The 26,281-nt window shown below is 53.3% G+C and overlaps 10 protein-coding genes; 6 read left to right on the top strand and 4 right to left on the bottom strand.

Annotated features, from left to right (window-relative positions):
• Window positions 1-1,049: 1,049 nt before the first annotated feature.
• Window positions 1,050-3,525, bottom strand: RCC_06766 (related to protein kinase family protein; the record flags this gene model as incomplete). XM_023772027.1 has 4 exons in its annotated part: window positions 1,050-2,457; window positions 2,511-3,142; window positions 3,204-3,341; window positions 3,406-3,525. 4 exons carry the CDS (start codon window positions 3,523-3,525, stop codon window positions 1,050-1,052), a joined length of 2,298 nt encoding a protein of 765 aa, XP_023627795.1.
• Window positions 3,526-5,354: 1,829 nt separating this feature from the next.
• On the top strand, window positions 5,355-7,742 carry RCC_06765 (uncharacterized protein; the record flags this gene model as incomplete). Its single annotated transcript, XM_023772026.1, has 1 exon — window positions 5,355-7,742. One exon carries the CDS (start codon window positions 5,355-5,357, stop codon window positions 7,740-7,742), a length of 2,388 nt encoding a protein of 795 aa, XP_023627794.1.
• Window positions 7,743-8,409: 667 nt separating this feature from the next.
• Window positions 8,410-9,151, top strand: RCC_06764 (related to polyadenylate-binding protein 2 (Poly(A)-binding protein 2); the record flags this gene model as incomplete). XM_023772025.1 has 2 exons in its annotated part: window positions 8,410-8,850; window positions 8,906-9,151. The coding sequence occupies 2 exons, from the start codon at window positions 8,410-8,412 to the stop codon at window positions 9,149-9,151; spliced, it is 687 nt and encodes a 228-aa protein (XP_023627793.1).
• A 1,201-nt stretch (window positions 9,152-10,352) lies between these two features.
• On the bottom strand, window positions 10,353-12,968 carry RCC_06763 (uncharacterized protein; the record flags this gene model as incomplete). The annotated part of the gene is made up of 1 exon (XM_023772024.1): window positions 10,353-12,968. One exon carries the CDS (start codon window positions 12,966-12,968, stop codon window positions 10,353-10,355), a length of 2,616 nt encoding a protein of 871 aa, XP_023627792.1.
• Window positions 12,969-13,972: 1,004 nt separating this feature from the next.
• On the top strand, window positions 13,973-15,878 carry RCC_06762 (probable asparagine synthetase 1; the record flags this gene model as incomplete). XM_023772023.1 has 3 exons in its annotated part: window positions 13,973-14,215; window positions 14,268-14,368; window positions 14,426-15,878. 3 exons carry the CDS (start codon window positions 13,973-13,975, stop codon window positions 15,876-15,878), a joined length of 1,797 nt encoding a protein of 598 aa, XP_023627791.1.
• A 361-nt stretch (window positions 15,879-16,239) lies between these two features.
• RCC_06761 (uncharacterized protein) lies at window positions 16,240-18,411 on the bottom strand (the record flags this gene model as incomplete). XM_023772022.1 has 4 exons in its annotated part: window positions 16,240-17,594; window positions 17,643-18,116; window positions 18,176-18,273; window positions 18,374-18,411. 4 exons carry the CDS (start codon window positions 18,409-18,411, stop codon window positions 16,240-16,242), a joined length of 1,965 nt encoding a protein of 654 aa, XP_023627790.1.
• Window positions 18,412-18,707: 296 nt separating this feature from the next.
• On the top strand, window positions 18,708-19,592 carry RCC_06760 (related to N-terminal acetyltransferase complex subunit ARD1; the record flags this gene model as incomplete). XM_023772021.1 has 4 exons in its annotated part: window positions 18,708-18,759; window positions 18,813-18,901; window positions 18,958-19,129; window positions 19,195-19,592. The coding sequence occupies 4 exons, from the start codon at window positions 18,708-18,710 to the stop codon at window positions 19,590-19,592; spliced, it is 711 nt and encodes a 236-aa protein (XP_023627789.1).
• Window positions 19,593-20,973: 1,381 nt separating this feature from the next.
• On the top strand, window positions 20,974-21,260 carry RCC_06759 (uncharacterized protein; the record flags this gene model as incomplete). XM_023772020.1 has 2 exons in its annotated part: window positions 20,974-21,066; window positions 21,141-21,260. 2 exons carry the CDS (start codon window positions 20,974-20,976, stop codon window positions 21,258-21,260), a joined length of 213 nt encoding a protein of 70 aa, XP_023627788.1.
• A 335-nt stretch (window positions 21,261-21,595) lies between these two features.
• On the top strand, window positions 21,596-23,164 carry RCC_06758 (uncharacterized protein; the record flags this gene model as incomplete). XM_023772019.1 has 6 exons in its annotated part: window positions 21,596-21,959; window positions 22,016-22,311; window positions 22,363-22,569; window positions 22,619-22,768; window positions 22,822-22,873; window positions 22,926-23,164. 6 exons carry the CDS (start codon window positions 21,596-21,598, stop codon window positions 23,162-23,164), a joined length of 1,308 nt encoding a protein of 435 aa, XP_023627787.1.
• A 659-nt stretch (window positions 23,165-23,823) lies between these two features.
• On the bottom strand, window positions 23,824-25,613 carry RCC_06757 (uncharacterized protein; the record flags this gene model as incomplete). XM_023772018.1 has 2 exons in its annotated part: window positions 23,824-25,132; window positions 25,189-25,613. The coding sequence occupies 2 exons, from the start codon at window positions 25,611-25,613 to the stop codon at window positions 23,824-23,826; spliced, it is 1,734 nt and encodes a 577-aa protein (XP_023627786.1).
• Between the last annotated feature and the right edge of the window lie 668 nt (window positions 25,614-26,281).

Here is a 26,281-nt window from a genome sequence, read left to right as displayed (position 1 = left end):
CCTTCTCCCGCCCTTCCATGGTCCTTCTGTCAAAGCCACCCTGCTGCTGATTGGGTTCCGCTCTCAGACGAAACTCACCTAAATGACACTAGGCCCGATCGAGTCGCGCCGCCTCCACCCACACTGCGCCAGCGGTGAAACTACTGGACGGCGGTGCTGCTTCTTTGCTTCGAGAACAAGTCCTTTTTCCAATCGTTGTCCCACAGCGTCACCTTCTCGTGCCCGCACGCCTGCCAATCTTCCGCCCGTCTCGCTTTGTCAAAATCCTTTGTCCACGCCGCGTCATTGGCGACCAGCGCACCTTGCAGCCGGCAGAATCTATGGGCGATTATCGACGATCTGTGGGAAGAAAGAGGGGAGGCAGCCCCGGCTTAGCTCCTACTGTAGCGTCGCTACCAAGGACCCAGCACAGCAGGGCCCAGCTGCGAGTTCCGCTTCCCGTTGCGCAACAGGACGACGTGTGAGCCTGCTGACGTATCTCGCAATGGCACCATTGCAAGCTCACTCTCAATGCGTCCGGCACACTTGGAAGCTTGGGGTTTCGTCGGTTTTCCAAACGTGGGCCCGACAAGAGTCATCATCGTGATGGTGAGCAAGAAGCGCCGCGGCGATCTGATCCTTGTCTGACCTTGTCTTCAGCGCTAGAAAGACTTGATGCTTCTCGAAGCATGGAACCATTCCTTCGCCGAGCCGAGAATCCGATCTCGGTCAAAACGTTAGTGCATGCACAACACGCTCGGTCTTTTACTCGGCCCATGCTCGGCGTACATCTTCTGAGTCGATGTCGTGCAAGCCAACCCAACGGCGGGCTCAATTAACAGAGTAGAGACTTCACTTTTCGTCAAGTCCACGGAGGACGCACTGGTACTGTAGGGAATACAAGAATGATCGGTTCGCCTTCTCGTTATCTCGAACTGGAAGGCCCACAACAACACCCCATCGTCCCCGAGCACACGCAACGAGTTCGCCACGGACCTACCTGTGGTCGGCCATGCGAGGACAACGAGATGTCGGGTGTATCGAGAACCACTTTTTCTTTTCTGTGCCTCTCACTTCCAGGCTTCACCCCAATCATCGTCGTCATCTTCGGCCGGTACCTGCTTGGGCTCCGCTGGTCTCTGTGCTTTCACGGCGCTGTTCGCCTTCACCACTGTGGGTCTGATTGCGGGCTTCGAAGCAACGTTCTTCTTTGCAAGTCCTTTGGGCAATGGCTTTTTACTACTGGACTTGGCCTTCGCCTGCGCATTTAGCCATCCCTCAAAGTCCGGCTCGCCACCATCATCATAGCTGATAGTCGCCATTTCAGGCCTCGAAGATATTGACGAAGGCTCAGCCCAGGGATCCGCTGGGTCATCAATCATCTCGCCCCAGCCATCACCGAAATCTTCATCTTCGGCAGGTGGTGTTGCCATTGATGTCCGCAAACTTGATGATACTTTTGGCACGACAGGAGCTGACGCGGTGTGATGTAAGGTCGGGGTGGGCTGTAACGTGATACCATGCGCTGCTAATGGCACATTCGCTGCAGGAGGCCGCGGACTGGTCCCGTCTGGCTGGATTTCCCCAGCGACTGTGCTGATTTTGTTTGTGAATGAGGAGATGGCCCAGCCCATCCATTGGCTTCCCGGTTGGTTGCCCGGCTGTGGTGTGCTCATCCTCGTGCCACCAGCTGATACCGTCTCTGGTGGTGGTAGCACGGTATCGGGTAGCGTCGTACTGTACTTGCGTACACGGTCGAGGTAGATGTTTAGTGTTTTGTTGGCCTGATCACGGATAAGCTTCTCCTTGTCCACCAAGGAAGGGCAGATCGCTGGAAGCATCTTCGTTGCACAGTCATCTTCACTGAAAACATCGGCTGTGGCCGCCAATGCCATCAGTGCAGCGTTTCGGGCATGTAGGAAAGGGTCTCGTAATGCGCGCGAAAAGGCGGCACTGAGGACTTTCGCCCGAGAGTTTGCACCTAGGTTTTTGGCTATCTTGCCCAAACAAATGGTGGTGTTGGTCCGAATCCCTGGCTGCTCGTCATTGGCTGTTTTTGCAAGGTGTCGAAGCAACTCGCCGTTAACTACACGGTCAGAGAGTTTGGATACTACAACAAGCACAGCTTTGACAGTCTGCTCGCGGACAATGGGAGCCAAATCGCCAAAGCCCGTCACCATCTGCGGGAAGATTTTGTCGCTGACGATCTTTTGGCTGAGATGATCAATCATCAAGGGCAAATTGTCCAAAAGGCAGACACGCAAGGCTCGGTCCGGGCTTGCGAACAGTCGAACAACCACTGGGGTGATCTGTACATCATATTCATCTTCAGAGAGCTTTTGAGCAATTCGCATCACCAAGGCGAAGGACTTTGGCCCACCGCCGCCGAACTCGACAGATTTGAGAAGCTCGGGAAGGACCTTTACCTTGAAAAAGTCTTCAGGAAATTCGTCCGATTCTACAATCGCCCCGAGTTCACTGTCTAGATGTCAGCTTGGCGAGACATGAATGCGTGACCTATGCTGACATACTTCAAGAACTGATCTTTCTCAGATTCGGTTTTCAGGCCCATGTTGTCAATGTTGTCGGTAAGTTGGATCAGAGGTGTATCAAAGAAGCCACCTGACCGAACACCCTGCTCGAGGAAATGAGCCAAGCTGAGGCGCATCTTCGGTGCGGCATGTGTCAATCGCTTGTAACTGCTCTGCATATCGCCGGGGATGCCTTTTGTAGACCCGATCTGGTCTGTACCAGAGAAGCCAGCGTTGAATACCTCGGATATCAGGATGCCGTAGCTGTATGCATCGACTGCGTGAGTGGGATTCCGTCTCACATTGTCCCATCCACTCTTTACAACTTCGGGGGGAGAGTATCGTCCGATGTCAGGGACCAGACTGCCTTGCGTGAAGATGACAGCGTCATCTTCCTTCATGGAGCTCAAGATGTCTAGTCCGCCAATCTTCCATTCCCCGCTTTCGCTGGTGAAAATGGACGAGGCACGAATGCTGCCATGCACCGACGCTGCCTCATCGTTGATGAACTTAAGAGTCTTCGCCACGTTGTGGAGTCCCCATTTCAAGCTCTCTTCGGCAAGTGCTTTCCGTCTTGTGGCCCAGTTCAGCGGTGTTATCCTCTCAGTGGCGATGTAAATAAGCTGGTCTGTCTACCTTGTCGTCGGATAAGCTTCTGATATTGCCCAAGACCCCTGCTATTCAGCCACCCACCTCAAGTGTGTCCAGGACTTTGACTATGCCGGGATGTCGTAGTGTCTTGAACTTTCTCAATGCGTTCTTCGCAAGCGGTAGGCGGGGCCTATTGGCGTTGATGTCGAAGGAGAATATGCTGCATTTGGAGCCGTCTTCCTGTACGCAGTCAGCGACGATATTCGTGCTGTGAGAACTGCATCTACGCCTGTCAGAGCCATACTCTTTTGGTGCCGTTATGCAGTGTCCATATAGATTGATCGATGTCCACGCGCTCGCCGAAAGAGTAGCCAAATGCAGGCCCTTTTGCTATGGAGGCCACTGCCTGCTTGAGGAAGTCCATGACTGTGAGGTGTCCACAATCGTAGCAAGGAAACAATCCAAGTCCTACGACGTCCGAGAGGAGATGGCGAGAATAGCAGTGCTCTGCAGCATGTGTTGGGAAAGCAACGTTGTTCGTGAGGATCGACCTCGAAATTCCCCGCGTCCCTTCCACGCTAGCGACACGTCGAACCCGGCTCCTCCTTCAAATCAATCATCACTCCACTTCTTCACAACATCTCCGTCAAGCATCGACCAACACGCGCAAGCTTGAATCATCACTTGATACTGTCGAAGATCCATWCACTTGCCGTCACATCTGATTGTTGGCTTTGAAAGCAACCGCGGAAGAACATTGGATCTGCTTTGCGGCTTTCACTTTCGCAGCAGAGAAGGATTTCACTCGATGCATCTCCACCCAAAATACCGCAAGAGTGCGGCATAGAAAAGGAGAAGGGAACTTGACAATCATTCACTTGGGCACGAAGAAGCGTGAACAGCGGCAAGGTGAATCATCAAGCCCGCGTGCTACGAACACGGCAAGTTACCCAACATCCCCAGAACCCTATGAGACTCATCTCGCAATGCTGTGATGATCAACTGGTAAAAGGTCCGATGGAATTGCCGACGGTCGCAGCAGTAAACTGCATGCAKCCTCGGAGATCCAGCTGATGACTTGCATAAAAACTGAAAAGACCTGAGCATTTGCAATTAGATTGCCCATCCTGGCGTGATGTTTTGGTTGCCAAGAAAATTGCTAATGCCGCGCAGACAATGTCACGTCGCGGTTTACAGGCGTCTCCACCGCCGCGTCCCCCTGGGCGGGTGTACGATAGCTATCGCCCTGCACGGCTAGACCCACCTCTACCTCCTCGGCGCTATGAGAGTTATCGAACAGAACGCTCAATATCGCCATCTCGTCGTCTACGCGATACTTTCAGACGAGAGTCTCGCGACGACTTCCACGGTGCACGAGAGCCTCTCGAGTCAGTAAATCGCTGCGGGGATGTCCACCACGGCCAAACGGTCCGTCAGACCCCAAACAATCGAGATAATTACGCGCGCAAATTCTCCTCTGCAGCTTCGCACATTGATGAGAGAAGACCCGAGCAGCATAGGCCACCAACCCAACGTCAACAAAGCATTGCCCTGCAGAGCCAACCGCCGACGAGCCAACCAGCTCGCTTCTCAAACATGACATGGGTAAAGCCAGCATCGCAGGCGCCGCAAACAGTAACGGCGCCATCGCCTGGCCAGCCTAAAAACGGCGGCCATGCGGGCCCAACCCACACAGGTAGGTCAGATGCTGGCACTGCTGCCATCAAGCAACGTGAAAGCAGACAAGACGATGAGCCAACAGGCTCTGCCCCGGACAATGTCAGCTACAGTATTAGAGGCGCTGCTGCTGCCAGCTCCAGTAAGCTTGCCACGCTTCAAGGCGCGGGGCCGAACGGATTTACCATCCGAGGTATTGCATCGGCATCATCGCCTGGCCTCAAGGCAAACTCTCCTTCTGTTGAGGTATCATGTGATGAGATACCGCAAGTCCACCGCACTGACGTTGTAGCCTCTCCGCTTGTTCCCGGCGCAGATTGCTCTTCAAGCAATGACCTCATCACGGCAAACAAGCTACAGCATCTCTCTGGTAGCATTTATAAGCAAGATAAAGACAATGCCGCATCCTCCGTTAGCGGACGGACCGGGTCAGATGTCTCATGTTCGAAGGGTCTTAAATGCCACGTTTGCAAAGTTCGAACTGGCTCTCTTGTTAAGTGTTCGACGTGTGATCGTCGATACCACAGACACTGTCACGATGATCTGCCAGACCCATGCAGTCGATGCAAGCGGGTAATGGTGGCTCTTAAACGAAGCACCACTCCAGCTTCAAGTCCCGTCCCCGGGAAATCTGCTCAGAAGAAGCAGCGACCGTCAGACCCCAGTGCAAATCAATTGGGTGGGACCGTCGACAAGCCTTCCGGCATAGAAGAGCAAGATTCCAACGATCGCTCTACCCCTTCGAGCACTGCGCTGCGGAAGAGTACTGTAGGCCGCGATTCAACGAGTGTCTGGAACGATCGACTGGACCCCATCGACCATCTCGATGAGGCTCACATGCTTGTTGACGAAAGCTTTGCGACCGCGTCTGGGAAGGCCACTCCAAAGCCAGCTGGGACGCTGAAGATCGTCAAACATAAGATCTCGGTTCCCGGTCTCGAGCACCAGAACCAGCGCCATGATGTTGCGGGGTCTGTTCCAGCCGCCGAACATACTAAAATGAATGCCGTTTCAGCGCCTGGACCCCCGATAGACAATCCCCATACTCGCTTAGGAGTAGTCGGACAGAAGTTGCAGAACGATGCAAAGGCGGAGGACGCACGAGCCAAAGTTTCGGCCTCGCCTTTCAATGACTTTCGATCCGCAGGAGGCAAGAAAGCAAAGAAGACGCCATTGCCCAAAACAAGCAAGTGCACTGCTTGCAACCAGCATTCGGTTCCTTTCAATCCACTTGGTAGGACAATCTGTCAGAAATGCAAGGACGCAGAGACAAAGATGCTTGAACCTTCGGAGCCAACAGTTGCGGCGCCGCCATGCTCACCTATGCTAGGGCACGATCATGTAGAAAATGACCCTGATGTAGCTGGCGATGTCGAAGCTGTCCTGCCGCATGATAAGCAAGTCCGGGATGCCACAGCAGGTGGGGCTAATGGTCATGCAGGAGAGACAGTTCGCCCAGACTCAGCAGTACAAGCAGGTGTTGCGCCCACGGAAGTTGCTCCAAACAACATAATGCCGAGAGGCTCGCCGGTTGGRGGAAAAGTGCCCGTCGCGGAACCCCCGACTGCTGAGCCGCAGCCAGGGGCAGAGGGAGATCAAGAGCCTTCAGCGAACGAGAAGGGGTCCTCGGACAGTACGGATGAGGAAGACGTGCCGCTTTCAACCTTGTCATTAAAACGTGCCTTGAATCCCAAGCTATCCCCTGCTGCTGCAAAGAGAACTAGGACTCGTCAGACCCGACCAGCGAGAGGACCATACGACCTTGGAGACTCCTTCGAGCGTCCCGCGAATACTTATCGACGTCTCATCCAGCTTGCGATCTCAGATACTCCTGATGGCCGGCTAAGGGCTGCTGAGGTCACGAAGTGGATTAGCAGCAACGTCCCTGGCTATAAACTCGGGCAGGGAAGCTGGGCTAATGCTATAATGGCGACTATGATATTTGRAGCAGACAACATCAGCAAAAAGCACGGAGCGCCGTATCTCAAGCGGTGCGGACCTGGTGGCGGTATGGATTGGTACGAACTGTTGCCCGAATTGAAGGAAAAGGTGGAACGCTGGGACGCTGCGCTATCCCGGCCAATTCTAAGACCCGTGAGGGAAGTAGAAGAGACGACCACAAAACCTTGTGAAGCATCTACAGTTGAGGTGGAGCCTCTAACGCGATCTGCACACAAATCAGCGCAATCGCCGCGGTCGACTGGCCAAGTCAAGACAATCGCACATACCAGAAAACAGAGCGACAAGTGGCCCGCCCAGAAAAGCCCTCCACATGAGCTGATGGAGGTTGATAGCGAACTTGTTGTCGATCAAGCTTCATCGCCCGAACAACCCTTGGCACAAGTGGCTGCGAAAAGACAAGCTGTGACCGAGCTGGTCGACATCTCTGATGTTTCCATGGAGGGATTGAATCAAACATCTCCAGTTGCAAACGGAGCAGGAATTGTCGACACGCTCGCCGGGACAACGCCAATAAGGGAACGGGCACCCATGGACGGGAGATTTGTTCAGACTTTYGCAACCACCAAGAAAGCTTCTCGATCCATACACGATATGACCTTGGAGCAAGTTCTCGCCTGCCGTCCACCGGCTGTGTACACAGAGCTCTACAAAGCCTGGCCATCACTTGATCCCCCCAAAACGGAATTTGACTACGAAGCAAAGATGGCGGAGATTAGAGCTCGTCCCGGACGAAAAGAGCGGTTTGGCCAGAAGAGACCAGTTGATGCTGAGAAGGTCTTGTCTGTTGTCGGTCCATCGGAAGAGCCACCCTGRCCACCGATCGATAACTCTTTCGGGCTCACCCAGGCTCAATTCGGTGACGAGCAGGGCCTTGAGCATTGCGAGACTTGGGATGAGTTCTTCGGGACGACTGAGCAGGTCAAGCCGTGTATTGTGGAGGGCAAGTTGGCGTACCGTCCAGTCGGGGAGAAGTCGAGGGCAGTTTTCAAGACATCGATCTGAGCAAGCCTCTGCACTACAGCGGTGCGAAAGGGAAGGCGGTGTGTGTGTGCGAGCGTATGGAACGTAGATAAACCGACCCCGGAATTACAGAGGATGTGACGGGAGTCTGCTGCAAGAAGGCTAGCGGCCCATCGATAGATCGTGTACGGAGTATACAACAACATTGTATGATAGTGTAAATAGATATACTTGCTCAAGCAATGACAAGTTGATGATCACTTTGAAGTAATTGTTGCGACATTAACCCTGTTAATCTCTGTGTTTGAAAGAATGAGCTTTCTTCTTGTTCTCCGTCAATCACGGTACAATCTTCACATGTCTCAAGCTCGTTAAGTCACTTCACGTTCACGGCAGCTCCCCGAAGCCTTTCTTTCACAAGCGCGATTCTGGATCTGTGGATGWTCGCCGGTCAAACCTTAATGACAACTTCCTGACCTACTTGAAGCTCAGCTCCCTTCTGTGCACAATTACATCCACATCACCTCCAACATTGCACATCCACGGACTATCTCCTTCCAAATACATCGGACTCGACTCGATTTGTCACTGCACCGAACTAACCAGGTACATAGCCACTCCTTCTCTCCGCTTTCGCGCCATGCCCGCAGACCTAACGCGCGCGCCCAGAACTACCGATACTACAACATCTCCGGCCTCATCCACAACCATGGCTTCCACCTCTCCAAAGCGTGAGGATGTCGAGGCTTCCGATCGCGACCTCGACCGCATGCCCGAAGACAATGAGGACGTCAATGCCGACGAGGAAGAGATCGCGGCGATGAAGAAGCGCGTCGAGGAAATGGAGGCCGAAGCCGCGAAGCTCCGCGAAATGCAAGCTTCCATCGATTCGCAAGCCAACGACTTGCGCGAGAACAAGGAGGACATTGATGCGCGCAGCATCTTTGTCGGCAACGTGGATTATGGCGCATCGCCTGAGGAGATTCAGAGTCACTTCCAGAGCTGTGGGAGCATCAACCGCGTGACGATTCTGTTGGACAAGTTCACGGGCCATCCCAAGGGATACGCGTATGTGGAGTTCTCGGAGCCGAACTTGGTGACGCCGGCGTTGGTGTTGAATGATAGCCAGTTTCGGGGTCGGAGTATCAAGGTACGTTCTAGAAGATGCGGATAGAAAAAATCGGAGCTGACTGGTCGATATACAGGTTGTGCCGAAGCGAACGAACTTGCCAGGCATGAACCGGGGTGGTCGAGGCGGTGGACGCGGAGGTCCAAGAGGTGGTCGTGGAGGTGGAGGTGGCTTCGGCGGAGGTTATGGCGCGCCGCCTCCATACATGGGAGGTGGAGGACGTGGAGGTGGTTACGGGCCCCCACCATTCGCTCCTCGCGGAGGATACCGTGGTGGATACCGTGGTCGTGGCGGAGGCGGCCGTGGGTACAATCCTTACTGAGTGAAGGCCTAAGCTTCTCACCATCAATATCATGGGAAATCAGCCGAGAGTCAGAAGGGACAACATCAAGGAGATCTTCAATGGACTGCGGTTGATACCCCGAACACCGGACGAAGCTGGACGCTCGGGCAGGAAGGCGTTTGACGAGAACGATCGGAAAAGGTCAAGGAGAAGAGCGAGACTGTGGTGGATGCTTKATTTTGCGGTTTCGTGATTTTGATCCTGGAGAAAGAAGATTTCCCCTGTTCTAAAAAAAAAAGTCGAGTCCTTGGGCGCAAAGAAGAAAAGGAAAGAAAGAAGCCACAAAACAAATTGCCTGTCGATTGAAAGACTATGATGGAGTAAGAGCCATATCGCCCGCCCTCAGCCGCTGTCCATTGCCAGTCCAAGGCTTGATGATAGAAGAGGTTGTGGAATCCCCGTGAGGACGTCAGTTACGTGACGAAATTGAGCAAGAGAAGTGCTTGCTTGCTTGCTTGCTTGCTTGCGCGTGAACAAGATGATGATGGTCAATGCATACACACAAAAACTTGAGGCGAGCTAGATTTTTGGCATGCGGATGATGTGTGCAGTGCAAAAAAGTGAAGCTCGTGAAGAAGAGATGATTGAATGAATGGGAAGAGAACCGCCGAGTTGACTGATGATGGCAACGAATGAATCTACCTTATCTGTATGTATGTTATGTGCTAGAGAGGCGTACGAAGTGCCAAGGCTGAATGATATAGGTCCTGAAGTTTGGTCGCCCTGAATGCAAGCAGTCCACTTTAGGAAAACGTGGGCAATAATGACGACAGCACCATGGAGAAGAATCAAAGGTCGACTTCTTATCATGATGCTTGTAGCTTCCCCTTCCGCGAGTGTGGTAGTCGTCGATGTACGCACGACAAGGAAGCGCAAACATAAATATTCGTGTGCCTGGACCGTAAGGCGGCATGCATGTGAAGACGAGCAATGATGACTTGAATACCACGAGCAGAGAAGATTATGACCAGTCAGTCCAGTTGCAATACGTCCCCAAGGGTATCAATACACCATCCTCCATTCCTCATTCACTATTCTGTCATACGCAATGCAATCCCAGAAACAAAACCAAAAAAAAAACAATGGTACGTGCAACCCACACCCGCCCAACGCTTCAATTCCAAAAACCAAAAAGGCACATGACTCGCCTCGAGATGGAAAGAATTCTCAAAAGAAGTAATCAAGCGGTTCTCCCACCACTCCTACTCCGCACTAATTCCCTCACAGTCCCCGCCCGTTCTTCATACAATCGCCTCAAGTCATCAACGCTCGTCTGCCTAAGATTCACCGGCTTCTCTCCTTTCCGCGCTCCTGAATCCATGGAGGAGGAAGAAGACGTGACTTCCAAACTGCTCATTCGTTTCAATAATCCCGGACTCGCAGCTCTCACGCGTGGTATGCGAGGTGGTGGGACTTGCAATTCATTGCTTGTCGATGGACGAATCGCAGAAGCCGGCCATGAAGGTTTCCGGAAGGCTGCATCTGGTTCTGTGGAAAGAGGGGTAGAAAGGGATCTCTGAGGAGGCTGTGAAGGATTGTTAATCCTGCCAGGCGCGCAAGTAATGGTACCCGGCGATTTCGAGTCCGTCGGTGGGGTGTCAAGAGTGATGCGCTGTGCGAGGTTCGTGTTGGCTTGTTGGGCGGCCATGCGTGCAAGCATGGCGTTGGTTTGTGAGGGGGACGGCAATGGCTGCGCTGGGACTTGATGATCGTCTTGAGCGACGTTGTTGCTGTGGTCCTCTACGCCGCCCGATTGGTCGTCAATCTTACTGCTCTTGGGGCTAGATCCAGCGGCAATGATCTCGGACTCCGCCTTACTCTCGCCAGAAGCTCCACGTTCAACGGGCTTTCGCCTAAAACTATTCGCCTTCGCCAAGCCTTCCAGTGGCCGTCCTACCAACTTCTCCCGGCCCTTGCTGTCCCCCTCGTAGCTGTAGTCCGCTCGCCTGGGTGGTCCGAATCCGTTCGCAGGCGTCTGGCTATCCTCAACGCCGACATCGACCAGCTGTCCGCCATTATGGTCGAAAATGGAAGAGTACCGCGGAGGTTCCGCAGTCATGCTGGCGTCGTAGATGGGATGGTTCGGCACATCATCTCGCTTCTGCGACGACCCGCCACTCGGTATAACTTGTTCTGGGGCATTATGATGCGGTGCAAGCTTTCTCTTGGGAAGAGAGGGGACCCCGAGTGCGGCCTTAATAGAGGCCGCCCTAGACCGTCGCGGAGGCAGTGCCGGAGCCTTTTCTTCATTCGAAGATGCCGATCGGGAGCGAGCTGTGCTGCCATCAGAATCGTTCATGAATATTCTGTGTCGTTCTTCTTCTACCCCTGTCGGCCTTGGTCGTGCTTCTTCCAAAGGGTCCTCGCTGTCCCTGGTGTCAGTGGGCGGCAGGAGATCAATATCGAACGCCCGACTCTCAATTCCCATCCCAGCTCTCAGTTGTGGCCACATGTCAATCGCTGACTGAAGAATCTTCCTCACTGTGGTTGATATTCTCCCATCTTCCAATTGATTAGACCCGCAGATCAGGCACATGGAGAATAAAATTGCCAGGTTCTCCGACGTCATTTTGTTGCTGGCTGCACGGCTCGCCACGATGTTGAGAAGTGGCAGCAGATGTCTTGTCAGAATCTCCCTACTTGTCTGGCTGAGGGGCGAGGTCGAACTAGCTGGAAGGATGAGATCCACCAGATCTTCAGGCGTGATCTCGCCACTGTACTTTTCTCTCAACACAGCATAGCTCGACTCGGGAAAGATGGGAGAATAAAGCTCGMGGTACCAGAGTTTGACGAGCGAGGCAGCCAAGTGGACGCCATAGGCATCTTCCAATCGGACTTCGTCAACGAGATCGGGAGAGATTCCAGGCTGGCAAAGCGTCGCGCCTTTTTCTTTCCAGACGATGTATYGCTGCCCACGATCATATGCTTCCTTCAACACGTTGATCAGAACGGAGTGTGGTGGAATGCGGAACAGACCTTCTGTTCTGGTGTTGGCTGGCAGGAGAAGGAAGCTGGTCGCCTCCCGCAGCACTCGCGGCAGTCTTGTTGCGCCTGTGTCGAGATTTCTTGGTAGAGGATGTCTGACCCCAAACGCCCGCTTCCCTGTAGCATATGGGACGTAGATTTCTGGTGCAAGTTTTCTGTCGTGTAGGTATACGCTTGGCGGAATGAGAAGTTTCTCGATTGGGAGATGCAAAGCCAGTTGGGTCAAGGTGGTGGCATGGACGATCTTGCGGCGCACTTTAGGCGAGACTATCGTCCCGAAGATGTTTATCAACACCCTCACCCACGTTCGTGGATGCACAATGTATAGTCTTTGCAGCTTCTTCCTCGTCGCCCGGCTGAGCACATGATATGCCTGCAAGAACCAGCCCGGGGAGGGAGTCTGCTTTTTGGTATCGGAGGAAGAGGCGCTTTCTGGTGTGCCGCCGGCGAAGAAGACGATCTCGTACTCGGTGCCGGACAGCAGCTCATCCTCGCCTGGCAGCCGGGCCAGGACGTAGGCCAGCAGACTGTCGTAGTCGACGTCGAAGGTGTCGGGAAAGGCAGCGGCGTTGAGGATGTAAATGGGGCGGCCTTCGGGCGATGGATCCGGGGAAAGATAGAGGATTGATGCGGCACATGCGGCCAGTTCGGGAAGGAAGTCTTGGTCGTGCTCGTCCGGGACGACGGTGGAGAGGGAGGTGGAGCGGGTGCGAGGCCCGCGGAGGGAAGTGGCGGCGGAGGTGATGGCACTCCTCATCTTGTTGACATGCTCGTTGACGCTGACGCTGACATTGGTCGAGGTGGAGGACATGGCGGTGCAGTCAGGACCTTGGGTAGTCTGCCTGCCTGCCCTTTACATCATTCGCGAGCAGGGATCCGCGACACCATTCCTTGCTCGTGAGCTACACGCGGCGTTGCGTGGCTGGCCAACGTGTGTTATGTAAGTTGGGCGTGGGTGCTCAAACTTGGCAGATGAGAGGAGGATGAATTGAACAGGATTGGRTCGGAAATAGCAGCGTCAAGACCATCCAGAGTGGAACAGGGAGGCTTGATCCACGATGGATTGATTGAATGGGGATGTCGCTGATCGGCCCGCCAAAGACATGCCTCGAATAATGTTTTCTCACATGCACGAAACGAGGGCTCATCCCATCCAAGGTTGAAGGACCCTGCGGCTTGCCGGGCGATCCTCACATGGCGTCAACTGTCACCTAAACTTAGAGTCGCAGTAAATTATGGACGATTCCATGGAGCTTCTCTGAATCTCTTCATTACTCGGGTCATAACGTGCACCGAACGGCTGCTTGATTGTATCTTGGTCTGATCTCATACCAATGTATACAATTTTGGAATAGACTGGCTGGCACGGAAGTGAGACTTTCCACCGACATGTTGACCATGGCAACCATCCACGGGCAATATCTTATCATCATTTCCTCCCATCAATATCGCGCCCTAATTCCACGCCAATTTGATTGGGTCAACCAATACTTTACAGTAGCGTGAAAGCCACCACTAAGGTAAGGGACACGCGACGGTAGGTAAGCGACTTCGGCGAATTCGAAATTGTGACTCAAGCAGCCATTGACTACATATCGTCTCGCCGAGGACCAACCCCACTACTCTCTTGTCTATTCAACAACAGCAACAACCACAAACACCTCCCACCCCGTTGTCGTGCTTCCAGCAACATACCACATCCAACGCCGCAAGACCATCCGCTTCTGGTGAATCCAAAAATCCTCCAATCGTCCCCAATCGTCTTTCACATGCTGATCAGAATGCCCCGCCAGAAACACTCGTCCTCCGCCCACCATGTGTGGCATCTTCGCCTGCCACCACCATCCGGATGTGAAGACATTCCGCCCCACCGCTCTGCGTATGGGCAAGCAGGTCAAGCACCGTGGCCCCGATTGGAGCGGCAACCACACCTCGGACCAGACCATTCTTGTGCACGAGCGTTTGTCAATTGTCGGCATTGACACGGGCGCTCAGCCCATTCTCAACAAGGACGAGAGCATTGCCCTGGCCGTCAATGGCGAGATCTACAACCACAAGGTGGGTTAATGAGAAGGAAATGTTACATTGGACATGTCTGACCCCGTTCAAGATCCTGCGAAAGCAGTTGCCAACGCCATACCCATTCAAGACACACTCCGACTGCGAGGTCATCATTCCTCTTTATGAGCAATATGGCCTGGACGCTCCCAAGTACGTTCAAAAAAGGCATGTGCTGTGTGGGTCATGTAGCTAACGGGCAGTGTGTAGACACCTGGACGGCATGTTCAGCTGGGTTTTGCACGACAAGAAGCAGGATCGTCTCGTCGCTGCACGCGACCCGATCGGCATTACCACATTCTACATTGGCCGCTCATCGAGCACACCGGGCGCCGTATACTTTGCCAGTGAACTCAAGTGCCTGCACCCTGTTTGTGACACAATCGATGCCTTCCCACCAGGCCACGTCTACGACAGCAAGACTGACACTCTTACTCGCTACTTCACACCCAAGTGGCTGATGGAGCCCACCAACGTTCCTTCCACCCCGCTCGATCTCAAGCTCATTCGTGAAACTTTTGAGCGATCCGTTCGCAAGCGGCTAATGGCCGAGGTACCATATGGTGTGCTTCTTTCCGGAGGTCTGGACAGCTCTCTTGTCGCTGCAATTGCCCAGCGTGAGACAGTCCGCCTGCAGAAGGACTACGCCAAGCAACAAGCTCTGCTCTCTGGCACTGCCAGTCCCTCCCTCAATGGCGTCGCCGCCAACATCTCTCAGGAAGGTCCTCCAGCTGACGAGGAATTGGCCGGCATCGATGAGGAGTACCACCTCAACTCTGTCCCCGTTCTTTCCCAGCTCAACTCGTTCTCCATCGGTCTCCCCGGCTCTCCCGATGGCAAAGCCGCTCTCGAAGTCGCCCGCTACCTCGGAACCCGCCACCACTCATTCACCTTTACCATTCAAGAAGGTCTCGACGCCTTGTTCGATGTCATCTACCACCTTGAGACATTCGATGTCACCACCATTCGCGCTAGCACACCCATGTTCCTCCTCTCCCGCAAGATCAAAGCCATGGGCGTGAAGATGGTGCTTTCGGGCGAGGGCTCGGACGAGATCTTTGGTGGATACCTCTACTTTGGCAACGCACCCGACAAGAAGGCATTCCACGAGGAGACGGTACGGAGAGTCAAGAACTTGCATCTTGCGGATTGTCTGCGTGCCAACAAATCCACCTCTGCGTGGGGAGTGGAAGCGCGTGTGCCATTCCTCGACAAGGAGTTCCTCGAGACTTCCATGGCGATCGACCCACAGGAGAAGATGATCGTCAAGGGTGAGAGGATTGAGAAGTACATTCTTCGCAAAGCGTTCGATACCGAGGGCGAGCCAGGCGCAAAGCCATACCTGCCCAAGCACATTCTCTGGAGACAGAAGGAGCAGTTCAGCGATGGTGTGGGATACGGCTGGATCGACGGTCTCAAAGACGAGGCGAAGAAGATGGTTACCGATGAGCAGATGGTGGAAGCGACAATTCGAAAGGACAAGCCACACTGGGGTGACGATATTCCGGATTCAAAGGAGGCATACTGGTACAGGTGTATGTTCGATGAGCACTTCCCACCATATTGCGCAAGCACGGTCATGAGGTGGACACCGACGTGGAGCAAGCAAACGGACCCTAGTGGTCGGGCTATTGACAGTCACGAGGCTGCTTACAAGGAGTAAGTGGGCGGATGGGAAATTCGGCGGACGGAAAGGAAGACGCAGGGGCGATGCGAGGAAGAACATCATCATAATACTGGGTCACTAGATTCCAGTGGCGGGTCTGGAACGTCCGGGATAGATGATGGGATGTAGATGAATAGATGAATGGGCCGACAAATTCACATGTACTGCTACTGCTGGAATTGACCTTTGATGCGAGGAAGTATCGCCCACTGTTGTTACAATGAATCCATCTCGTGAGAAAGTTAACGTACATCGGATACCGCCAGCCACCGGCATCTCCAATTATCACCCAGACCACCGACCAAACCATGAATAATATCTCTCAGGTCAAAAAGTCACATCCGCCGGCCTCTCATACTCACTCATACTCGCCGCGATCAAACTTGCCGGAATCCCAAAACTTTCCCTGGACCATATTCCCCGCAAACTCCTCGCCATCCATACCCTTGACAGCCCTCAAAGCACTCAATTGAGACGTGAATCGAACAAACACCTCCTCATTTCCGCCCATGTGTGCCCTCCGAATGAACAATCGTTCGACTTTGCCAAACATCTCTCCCATGTGATCGCCAATCTCCTGCATGAGATTGTTGTCGGCGATTTCCAAATCGACGTCCAGACCTTTGAGCATGCCTTCCAGTTTGATGACTTCGGACATGTTGCCGTGAGGGGTGTCGTCGGTGGAGTCTGTCTTCTTCTTGTTGCCGCCGACGATCTTGCCCATGGCGGGCATGGGACCGGCTTTACTGCCAGGGACACGTTTACGTTTGTCGGCTTTCATGACGATGGCGGTTGTGATACCATCGTTACTCGCTCCCAGTCCCTGGCCCTTCTCCCAGCCCATCTTCTTGAGGAGACGTTCCGCGAAGCGTTCTTGGCCGGGGCGTCTGCTAGGCTCCTCGGCGTCGGCAGATGCAGGTTCCTCCTGAGTGGGAGCTTCAGGGGCTGGGGATTGTGTCTGCGTAGCAATTCGGGCGTCCATATGAGGTGCGACACCAGGGAAACCATAGTTATAAGTTGGCGCGCCGGAGATTGTGGGAGCAAATCCAGCACCTCTCACGGCCTCTTCACGGACAGGACCTCTACTATAGGGCATGCCTGTCGAAGATGTCGTGATACTTACTTCTGGAGATGGATCTCGCTCGGGATAGTCAGGCTGCTTAAGCACTGCTTGTAGCGCATCGAGGTCCTCCTGAGTGTAGCTCTGCGCTGGTGCAGCAGCTGGAACAAAAGTTTGCCTGGCAGCTGGCGACGGCGCTCGCTCGGATATCGGTGCAGGCGTGTGTGAGGTCGCTGGCGTGGCAGTCTTTGCGGCCATTTTGGCTTTCAGCGCTGCAATCTGTTGGGCTGCTTTGGCCCGCTTCTCTAGCTCCTCGGGTGTGACGGTCTTTTGCGCAACTGATAATGGTGGCGAAGGCGCGACCGGGCGAGCTGGAGCCTCTGAACTGAGAGCAAGACGGCGGGCGTAGGCCTCCTCGGCCGTTTCTTCTCTGTTCAGGTTGGCTACCGGTGGTGCAAAAGAGGCAGGTGGTGCGAAAGACGGCGTTGCAAAGGAGGGGCGCGACATGTCATCGCGGTCGCTATCATATTTACGATACGATGAGGAGCCAGACGACTGCGGCCGACCATCGTCTAACGAGCTGAGTTCGGGTGGCGGAGCAAACATGGCATTCGACATTGCGGGCGGAGCAAAGTCCTTGTTAGTCGGGCGGACTGTGCAGGTCAGCATCAAATCACACCTCGTGGTACATGGCAACACACCTTTGGCAGTCTGTCCCAATCGCAGCCTCTCCTTCTTGTTTGCAACGAACAGTCTCATCTTCCATCGTTCCTTTGACTGAAATGCAGCCTCGGACTTCGCATACTGAGCGATATTAACAGGCATGCTCGGATCGTAGATGTCATCGTACGACCACGTCTGCTGAGGCTGCGCGTTTTTGCTCTTCTTGTTGTTGTAGTTCTTCTTCGACTTTTTCGCATTGCGATCCTGCCGTGGTCGCTCGTAGTATCCAAACTCGTCGTCGTCGTTTGCCAGCMAGTCCTCAAACCCGCGCTTCTGCGACTTTGTCGAAGCCGGAACAGCGTCCGACGACCCTAGACCTCCAGACACGTCGCCCGTGGTGGTCGACGTGCTAGAGGAGAACTTGTGCATGGCGCTGAAGTTGGGCTTGGGCTTGGGCTTTGCAGTGTTGCCGGGTTTCTTGCCCAGGTTGGTTGGCCTGAACATCAGGGAGGCTTTGCGAGGCAAGTGAGCATTTTGCCATTTGATCCATACGATTATCGTGAAACGGTACCGTCTTTCTTCTTCTTGGCCGCATCCGCCGCCGCCGCGGCCTGGTCGTCGCGAGCCTTGATCTCCGCCCGCGCATCGTCGCTGATTAAATCCTCATATCTGAATAGCATGAGCATGTGTCTCGCATATTCGAGATGTGGGGAGAGACATGGCGGCTTCGAGACATGCTCTGTGCCTTCCACACCTCAAATGGACCTACAGCGACAGGCGTCCCTTCTTGGATGGTGGTGCTGCCATGACGATGAAGGGTGATTGCGAATACGATGGCCTGGTACTATGGGTTATGATGTTGACATAGCTCTGCGAAATCCAGCTCCCGGTATGGTGCAATGTAGCGATCAATGATGGTGATGCTGGTCGAATCGATGGACAGGACGTCGAAGTCGGCGCTCTAGAGTCTGTTCTGTGACATGTGAACGGCTCGCCCCGCTTCACTTTTACCAGGTAAGAACGACATCATCTTTGCATATTAAAGTAAAGCAGCATTGAACATCAACCACACCTCACCATCACCACACTGTAAATCGCCCGCCATGGACATTCGCGTACTACATCCATCGGACATCCCGCATGTCCAACAGACCAGCAAGTCGACGATTGCGAACAACGAGCGACCACGGGATCTAACATGGCAGCAGACATCACCAATCTACCCGAAAACTACTTTTGCAAATACTACATGTACCATGCCCTTAGCTGGCCTCAACTAAGCTACGTCGCTGTTGATGTGCGTGAGAAGTCCGTCTTCAAGAAATCGCTCCTCTAACGCAGAGTATGATATAGGTTTCGCGGCCGAAGAAGACACCCTACGATGCGCCCAAGGTGGTCGGCTACGTGCTGGCGAAGATGGAGGAAGATCCGGCCGACGGCGTTCAGCACGGCCACATCACATCCCTCAGCGTCATGCGGACACATCGGCGGTTAGGGCTGGCAGAGAAGCTCATGCGCCAGAGTCGTAAGATTTGGATCAGGTCGATGGGGAGTACATGAATCTGGGAGACTGACACCATTTCTTACCAGAAAGAGCCATGTATGAGACATACAACGCCGTCTACGTTTCGCTGCATGTGCGTGTGTCCAACGTGGCGGCATTGGCCCTATACCGCGATACCCTGGGGTTCAAGGTGATTGGCACCGAAGCCAAGTATTACGCGGACGGCGAGGACGCTTTCAGCATGCGTATGGATCTGGACTATCTACGACAAGAGGCGCTAGATGCGGATGAGTCGGACGGGGAAGAGGAGACGACCGTGGGGCAGGATGAAGGTGGAGAGGTGGGGAGTGCGGGCAAGGCAGGCGAGGGAGATGATGCGGCAAACAAGGCAAAGGAGACGATGCGCAAGGTCAAGGTAGGACGGCAGTTGGGCGTTGGTGAGCTGGTCGAGCGAACGGCTGTTCAAAGCAATACCACATCATAGCAGCATTGACTGCCGGCTTCTCTGTCATGGACGATTTTATCAAGGTACTGGACCCGACTCCAATGGCCATCCACGTTTCAAGATTGCGTTCCGAATCCAGTGTTGCCATCTCTACGGTAGAGACGCCAGAGCATGACATTCGACGACAACGAAGATCTCTCTGGTCTCGTCACCCTAGCGCAGGGTCGTCCATCACAAATCTGCCCTTTCTCCGTTCTGCTCACAGTTGATCCAGAAATCGCGACGTCTCGTGGCGTCTGTTGATCGTCTCTGGCCTGCTTGTCCCGGGTGGGCAGGATCTGCTGTCGGACTGCGGCCAAAGCAACGTCTACGTCTTCATACACGCTCTGTGCAAGCATCCCGGCCGGGCAGATCTCCGCCAACGTCAACGGTCACTTGCACATGTTGCTCACCAGTTCTGTGTCTCCCACGATATGATGGCGACGGGCGCAGTGTCGATGTCGAAGTGCTAATTTTGAAGAGTTCCAGRAGATTCAAGGCCTCGRATACCAGGGACAGTCAGCAAAGATCACCTTACTGCCACCTTTGATCCTGAAATGGTCAGGGAGCTCAACTTCGGAGAGTAGTGAGTAGTGCCCTATTCAAATGAGCAATAAGCATCGGCCGCGAACCGCAACTCTAAAACCTTCCCTGCTGCGTCAACAAAGAGAGAGAGAAGACTATAGCCATGCTTATTTTGTCATCTGGCACGCATGATTGATGATTGGTGGTGGACGCTAGATTGAGTAAGCTGTGCTGTGGTGGGCTGCATCGATATATCGAACCTCGGAATTTTGTCTTCCGTCTGGTCAGACAAGCAGACCTGCTTTGTGCGACTTGATCAGAAAGGGACAACGCTCGAGCCGCAGGAGACATCATTGATCTACCAAATCATTGATCCGCCAAGGCAGATCTTCCCGGATCCGCCGGACCCTTCCAACTCTAACCATACCCCACATGCTCGCCCACAGGTTCTGTGTGTTCACCCCGAGGTGTAGCATCTGAGCGGCGCAACACCTGCAACAGAAATAACGCTTTGGTGCAAGACAACAAGCACCTTACATTCAGCTACCGTTGTATACAGCAGTTCCGCCTCGGCAGTCGTCGACACCAGTGCGAACGCACGCATACACCTCGAAATACCAACGCTCGACTATTCCCCGCAAATTCTGAAAGCATGGTGATCTCAAGGTGATCTCAACGGTTGAACTCTGGAATCTCACCAAGACAAAGATAATCATGAAGGAATCTTCTTCCATTGGTAGGCTTTCTGAACAGAATTAAATACATCAGCAGTCGTCTTGACGTTCGACGACCTTGTTACGCTCTGTACTGCCATCTTTGTGGACCTGTCGCACTCAGTGCTTTATTCTTACCAAACATGAGAAGTGACACATTGTTTTATAGGCTATTCGGCACGTGCTGGCTGGTATCCCCGCATCCAACAAATCAAAGACAAGCCATTAGCCAACGGGTATGTCAGCAACAATTACTCCATCGATGCATGCTTGACGCGGAACTGTCAAGGCAGACGCTAAAATGAAGTAGCTCGAACTCCTCGGCTCAGGATCACTTTACACCGCATGGCTCACATCTACTGTTGCATTTCAGTCTCACTCTGATCGACGTTTAGGCCCCGTCCGTCGAGGCGCTGGGTTCGCGCCATGATGATCACTGCCTATACTAGCTGGAGATCTAGCGGATTCTAGGCCAGCCAGATCTCAAGCTCGATAGGTGACTGGTCAGAGGACGCTGCCACGGTTGGATTTGAGAACAAACTCCGGGGTAGCGCGTCGAACAATGTGACCTTGTTCACTTCAGCTTTGAATTTGCGCAGAAAAGGCTAACGAGCAAGAGGAGCCGAGGCAGGTCACCGTAATTTCTAGTCTCCTTGTATGGTACTTCAATACTCGGAAGATATCATATATATCAACCTGCCACCGCGGATAGGCCCTACGTCCCCACCTGTTCGGAACGCAACAACTCCATACTCGGCAATCAAGATGGCACCAAAGTCTTTCATTTTGGCGCTGGCCGCTGCACAGAGCGCCTTCGCATACCCATGGGTTCCTCAAGTGCCTGGGGTCGACTCCTCGATGCTTCCTACTCGTCGTTCCCCGACGTTGAACACCGTCAGAGATGGACCCATGTGCCCATTCAACGCAGACCATGTTCCCGCTGCGCCCATTACGGAGAAGTACCCTTACATGGGCGCAAAGGACGGCAAGCAAGGGTCGGAGAAGGGTGGTATCCCTGTGCCCGCCCCTGGCGACACTGAACACGAGTTCCGCAAGCCTAACCCGGCCACCGACATTCGAGGACCATGCCCAGGACTCAACGTGCTGGCCAACCACGGCTTCCTCGCCCGTAAGATCAAGAACATAATCTCATCCTCGCGCAATCCGCTGACCACAGTATATCAGGCGATGGTATCACCACATACAATGAGCTCGTCGACGCTCAGCAGAATGTGTACAACACTGGTTTCGGCCTTGCCAATCTTCTCGCGATTGCTGGAGTCGGTCTCACTGGTGACTACATGGGCACCAACAAGATGAGCATTGGCTGTGACGCCACGTCTCGTACTGCTAGCAAAGCGAACCTGTTGGCTTCCGAGCCCGGTCTCAACGGCMACAACAAGTTCGAGGCAGACACCTCTCTTACCCGCAACGACTTCTACCTTGGACAGAACGGAGACGATTTCAAGATGAACGCGACTGTGAGTTCACTATGGCCTATTCCGTAAGATATGGCACTGACAAACTTGCAGTTGTTCACCAAGATGATGGCTGCATGTGGTGGCACTGACGGCGTGTGCAATCTGATCAACCTCGGACACTACCGTGGCATGCGTTGGGACGAATCCAAGAGGGATAACGAGCATTTCTTCTTCGGACCTGGATCCCTCCTTCTCTATGGAGCCGCCTCCTTCCTTTACGAGCTGATGCCTGGCTCAAGCCACACCGCCAATGAGGCAGTAAGTTGGAATGATGTCATTTACATAGACTTGAGGCTAACTCGTACAGACCATGATGTCCTTCTTCGGTGCCAGCAAGAACTCCGACGGCAGCTACTACTTCAACGGCGAAGAGAAGTTGCCCGAGAACTGGTACAACCGCAAGACTTCATACACCAACGGAGTTGGCCGCGAGATCTTCGCCATGTACGACATTGACGTAAGTAGCAATTCCGCCCGCTCACAGTGTAAAAGATACTGACAAAATTATAGCCGAGACCATTCGGAGGCAACGTCGGCAAGGACAACTTCCTCGGCCTCAACCGTAAGTCACTCATAAAAGTCTCTACGTCGACACACAATCTGACACCTCACAGTCGGCAGCTACATTAAGAACGGTACTCTCGACCCCAACGCCGCCACCAACGGACTTTGTCTCGCGTACACGGCTATTGGATTCACCCCTGGCTTGTTGGGCAACACCCTCAACCTCCCGGTGAACCTCGCCAACGCCCTCACCAAGGATGCGGCTCCCTTCTTGAAGAACTTGGGATGCCCACTCAACTCCAACGACGGAAGCACCCTTCCTGGTGAGGCGCCGCCGGCAAGCTCGTAAACATTTGTATAGGATGGCAGTTTGCGGCTTGTTGACAGTCACGAAATTTGAACGATTTGATGTCTGTATATACCTGAAGGAGTTGATGAAGATGAGTCGGTAAATCATCGACCTTTTTCTTCTCTCAAAATAATAGTCAATGAATTTGATTGGTAAGTTACCATATCAGATCGCTATGTTATCTCAGCAGATCCCTTGCCTCTATCTTCATCGATAATGTTATCCGCTCGGACAGTCTCGAGACGAGAGATGGTGGCAGCATGGCCGCCTGGCTTTGGTCTCTAACGCCGAGAAATATAGGGTTAGGGTTGGGGTAGTGTGAGAGGACTGCTCACGGTTGCCAGTCTTAGCAAATACTGTCCGATAGCAAGGTACGGTGTTCTTCTTCCTATCATTTGTTACTTGATCCCAAAACATACCCATTAGAGTTGGAGACAGATTGCAGTCGCAGAATTGGACATCACATAACGGAGAGAGTCGCCGCATCGATAAGTTGAATCATTCCACAATTTGATTTGGCTGTCAGCACGCCATCGACATTGCTGAGCCGAATAACATTCGTGCTTTACTAAGTACCTTCACGAGGGCTGTACATAATGACCCCCCTTGCTGCAAGACCTGTAGCATATCCAATACTTTAAAGGCAACGAAAGCATTCATCAGCGGCCCTGACAATCCCAATCCCGGGCTCCCTCGACTTTGTCATCCAAGACAGCCCTCCAGCTCTTCAGCTCAGTCTCCGACTTGACATCTCCTGACTTTCTGATGATGACGGTACACCAGCTATCAGTCTCAGGGAGCCACATGTCGAACGATTCCCGCAACTTGACCCGCTGTTCTTTTGGCGTCATAGATCCCACCACTGGACTGACCCTCTGGACTTCAGGATCYGCGTTGATGACACCGTGCACGAATCCTACTTCCTTGAACAGATCCTCAAGTCCCGTGAATCCATTTTGAACTTCATGATATGGCATATCCAGATGCATGGAACGTAGACTGCTCGGAGCATCCACAAGGTACATCAGACAGCAATTGAGGATGAGCATCTGATTCCTCGGCAACTTGGTCCGTTCTGCGGCCATTGCTGGTTCATGAACTCCACGGCGATGAACCAAGACGGCAAGCTTGGTGATTGATGGAGGCAGCGAATGCTCAAGGCGTGGCAATGGAACCTCGATCTCCCATGGCGCACGATCATCCGCGGTATGCTTGTCCCAAAGGGCTTGAGCTTCGACACTAAGCTCTTTCAAGTACCTCATTGAAGTGAGTCGTAGACTGTGCAGCTGCGTGCAGGATGCTCCGTACAAATCCGCCTCGCGTGGGTCGAGAACGAGCTTCTCCAACAAGGGAAAGTTTTCGCTGATCATGTCTCCAATGTACTTGTAGTCGATGGTCGTGTCGGAGGTATACACATTCTTCATATAGTCAATGCCCATGCCCGGCCAGATGATCTTGAGCGACTTGAGACCCTTGCAGATTTTCAAGGATTCGCAGAAGTCGGCGTCTGGCGTGCATCTCCACAGACAAAGCTCCTGCAATTGCGGCATGGGAGGTAAGATATCATGACTGCAGCCAAGACGGTACAGCGTGAGACACGTAATGGTCTGGAGTTGTAACAGCACGTTGAATGCACTCACGCTGACAGTCAGGGATGTGTCTCCCTCGCGAATGCCGAGAGATTGCAGTTTGCGTAGCGGTAGGGTGTCAGGTATTGTGGGTGAGAGGTCTTCGGTTTCGCCCCGGAAAAGTGTATTTGGTCTCTCTTGTGCTGTTTCCTTGACGAGGCTTTTCACCAGACTCATGTGGAAAAGTACCGGAGCCGAAAGGTCGATGGTGTGGACATTGGTGCTGAGGAAGAGCAGCAGCGCAACTTGAGCGTCTTCGTGTCCCGCCTCGGCCTTTTTGAGAAGAGCTGGAAGGAGTTTCTGGCCGAAACTAACTTTTTTGATTGTTGTCTTCCACCACCTGTATCATACACAAGTCAGCAGGGTACATTTGTATGCAAAAAGGCCATGACGAACTTGGCCAGCCCTTGGAGCATGTCGATTTCCCAACAGCCAATGGTGATGTATTTCACCATGCGAGCCAGGTCGGGTCTACCAATGAGTGTGCGGTTGAATGCTTGAAGTCCTGCAAGCGGTTGTCCAGGATAACTCTCGTACAAAAGAGGCCGACCAATAGTCTCGAAACGCTTACAGACACGCATGATGCTGCTCAGAGTGGAGAGGCCGATCCTGTGCTGCTCGTCATTCGTCTTGAGTCTTGGGAGTAACTGCTCGTGTGTGGCCATATATTGGTTGACTGCTTCTGCATCTTCGTTTGCGAATTGGATATGCTCATAACGAGCACGGCCTAGAACTTCTGGTAGTGGCGGCTGCAGAGAGCTGAAGATTTGTTTCAGCAACTCGTCGGGCACATGAGGCTTCTTTGAACTGCTTGTTGCCATGATGCCGTGAGGTCGCCACTTTTGAGAGGGTTGTGTGGGAAAGAAACGGAGGAAAGGAGGGAAGGGAACAGGACCCAGAGGAAATCGTTTGAAACACCGCTCACGTCGACATGGATGGCAATATGCACGTTTCCGCAGAGACTCCACCACTTTCCGTTTGCTGCGTCTGAAGGCCCATGACTGAGCAAGCATTCGTGGGCTCAATCAATGATGCTGCAATAGAGAGCCACTTGCTTTGCTTAGAATGTGCGGCAAATAAAGACATTTGCGCTTCGCTCTATTGCCTCGGAAAGGTCAAGATGTCTTTCTGCACCGATGTGCCCCTGTCCAAAGACCCACAGTTTTGATGTGGCAAGCTGCAGCTGGCCGCAGTGCTCTCGTCATAGCGTGCGTTTTCTTCTAGCTTCATTAAGAGAAGGCATGTCACTCARGCATGTGTTTGTCGGCGGTGCGGGAGAAGACTGCCTTGCTCTGCAATAGAGTCGAAGGCGGTGTTGTTGAAGGGAGGGAGAAAGCACACGCAAGAAGACGTCTCTGTGTGCCAATCATGTTAGCGTGCCAAGACAATTACGCGCCGCGCCGAGCACGCGCCATCTTCCAGCCATAGCTCCAAGTGAATCTATATCAGTGTATGTCCTGCTCTAATAAACTTTCCGTCTCATGATCAA

Source organism: Ramularia collo-cygni (assembly GCF_900074925.1).
Source record: "Ramularia collo-cygni strain URUG2 genome assembly, contig: RCC_scaffold10, whole genome shotgun sequence".
NCBI classification, from domain to species: domain Eukaryota; kingdom Fungi; phylum Ascomycota; class Dothideomycetes; order Mycosphaerellales; family Mycosphaerellaceae; genus Ramularia; species Ramularia collo-cygni.
This window is presented reverse-complemented; position numbering and strand designations above follow the sequence as displayed.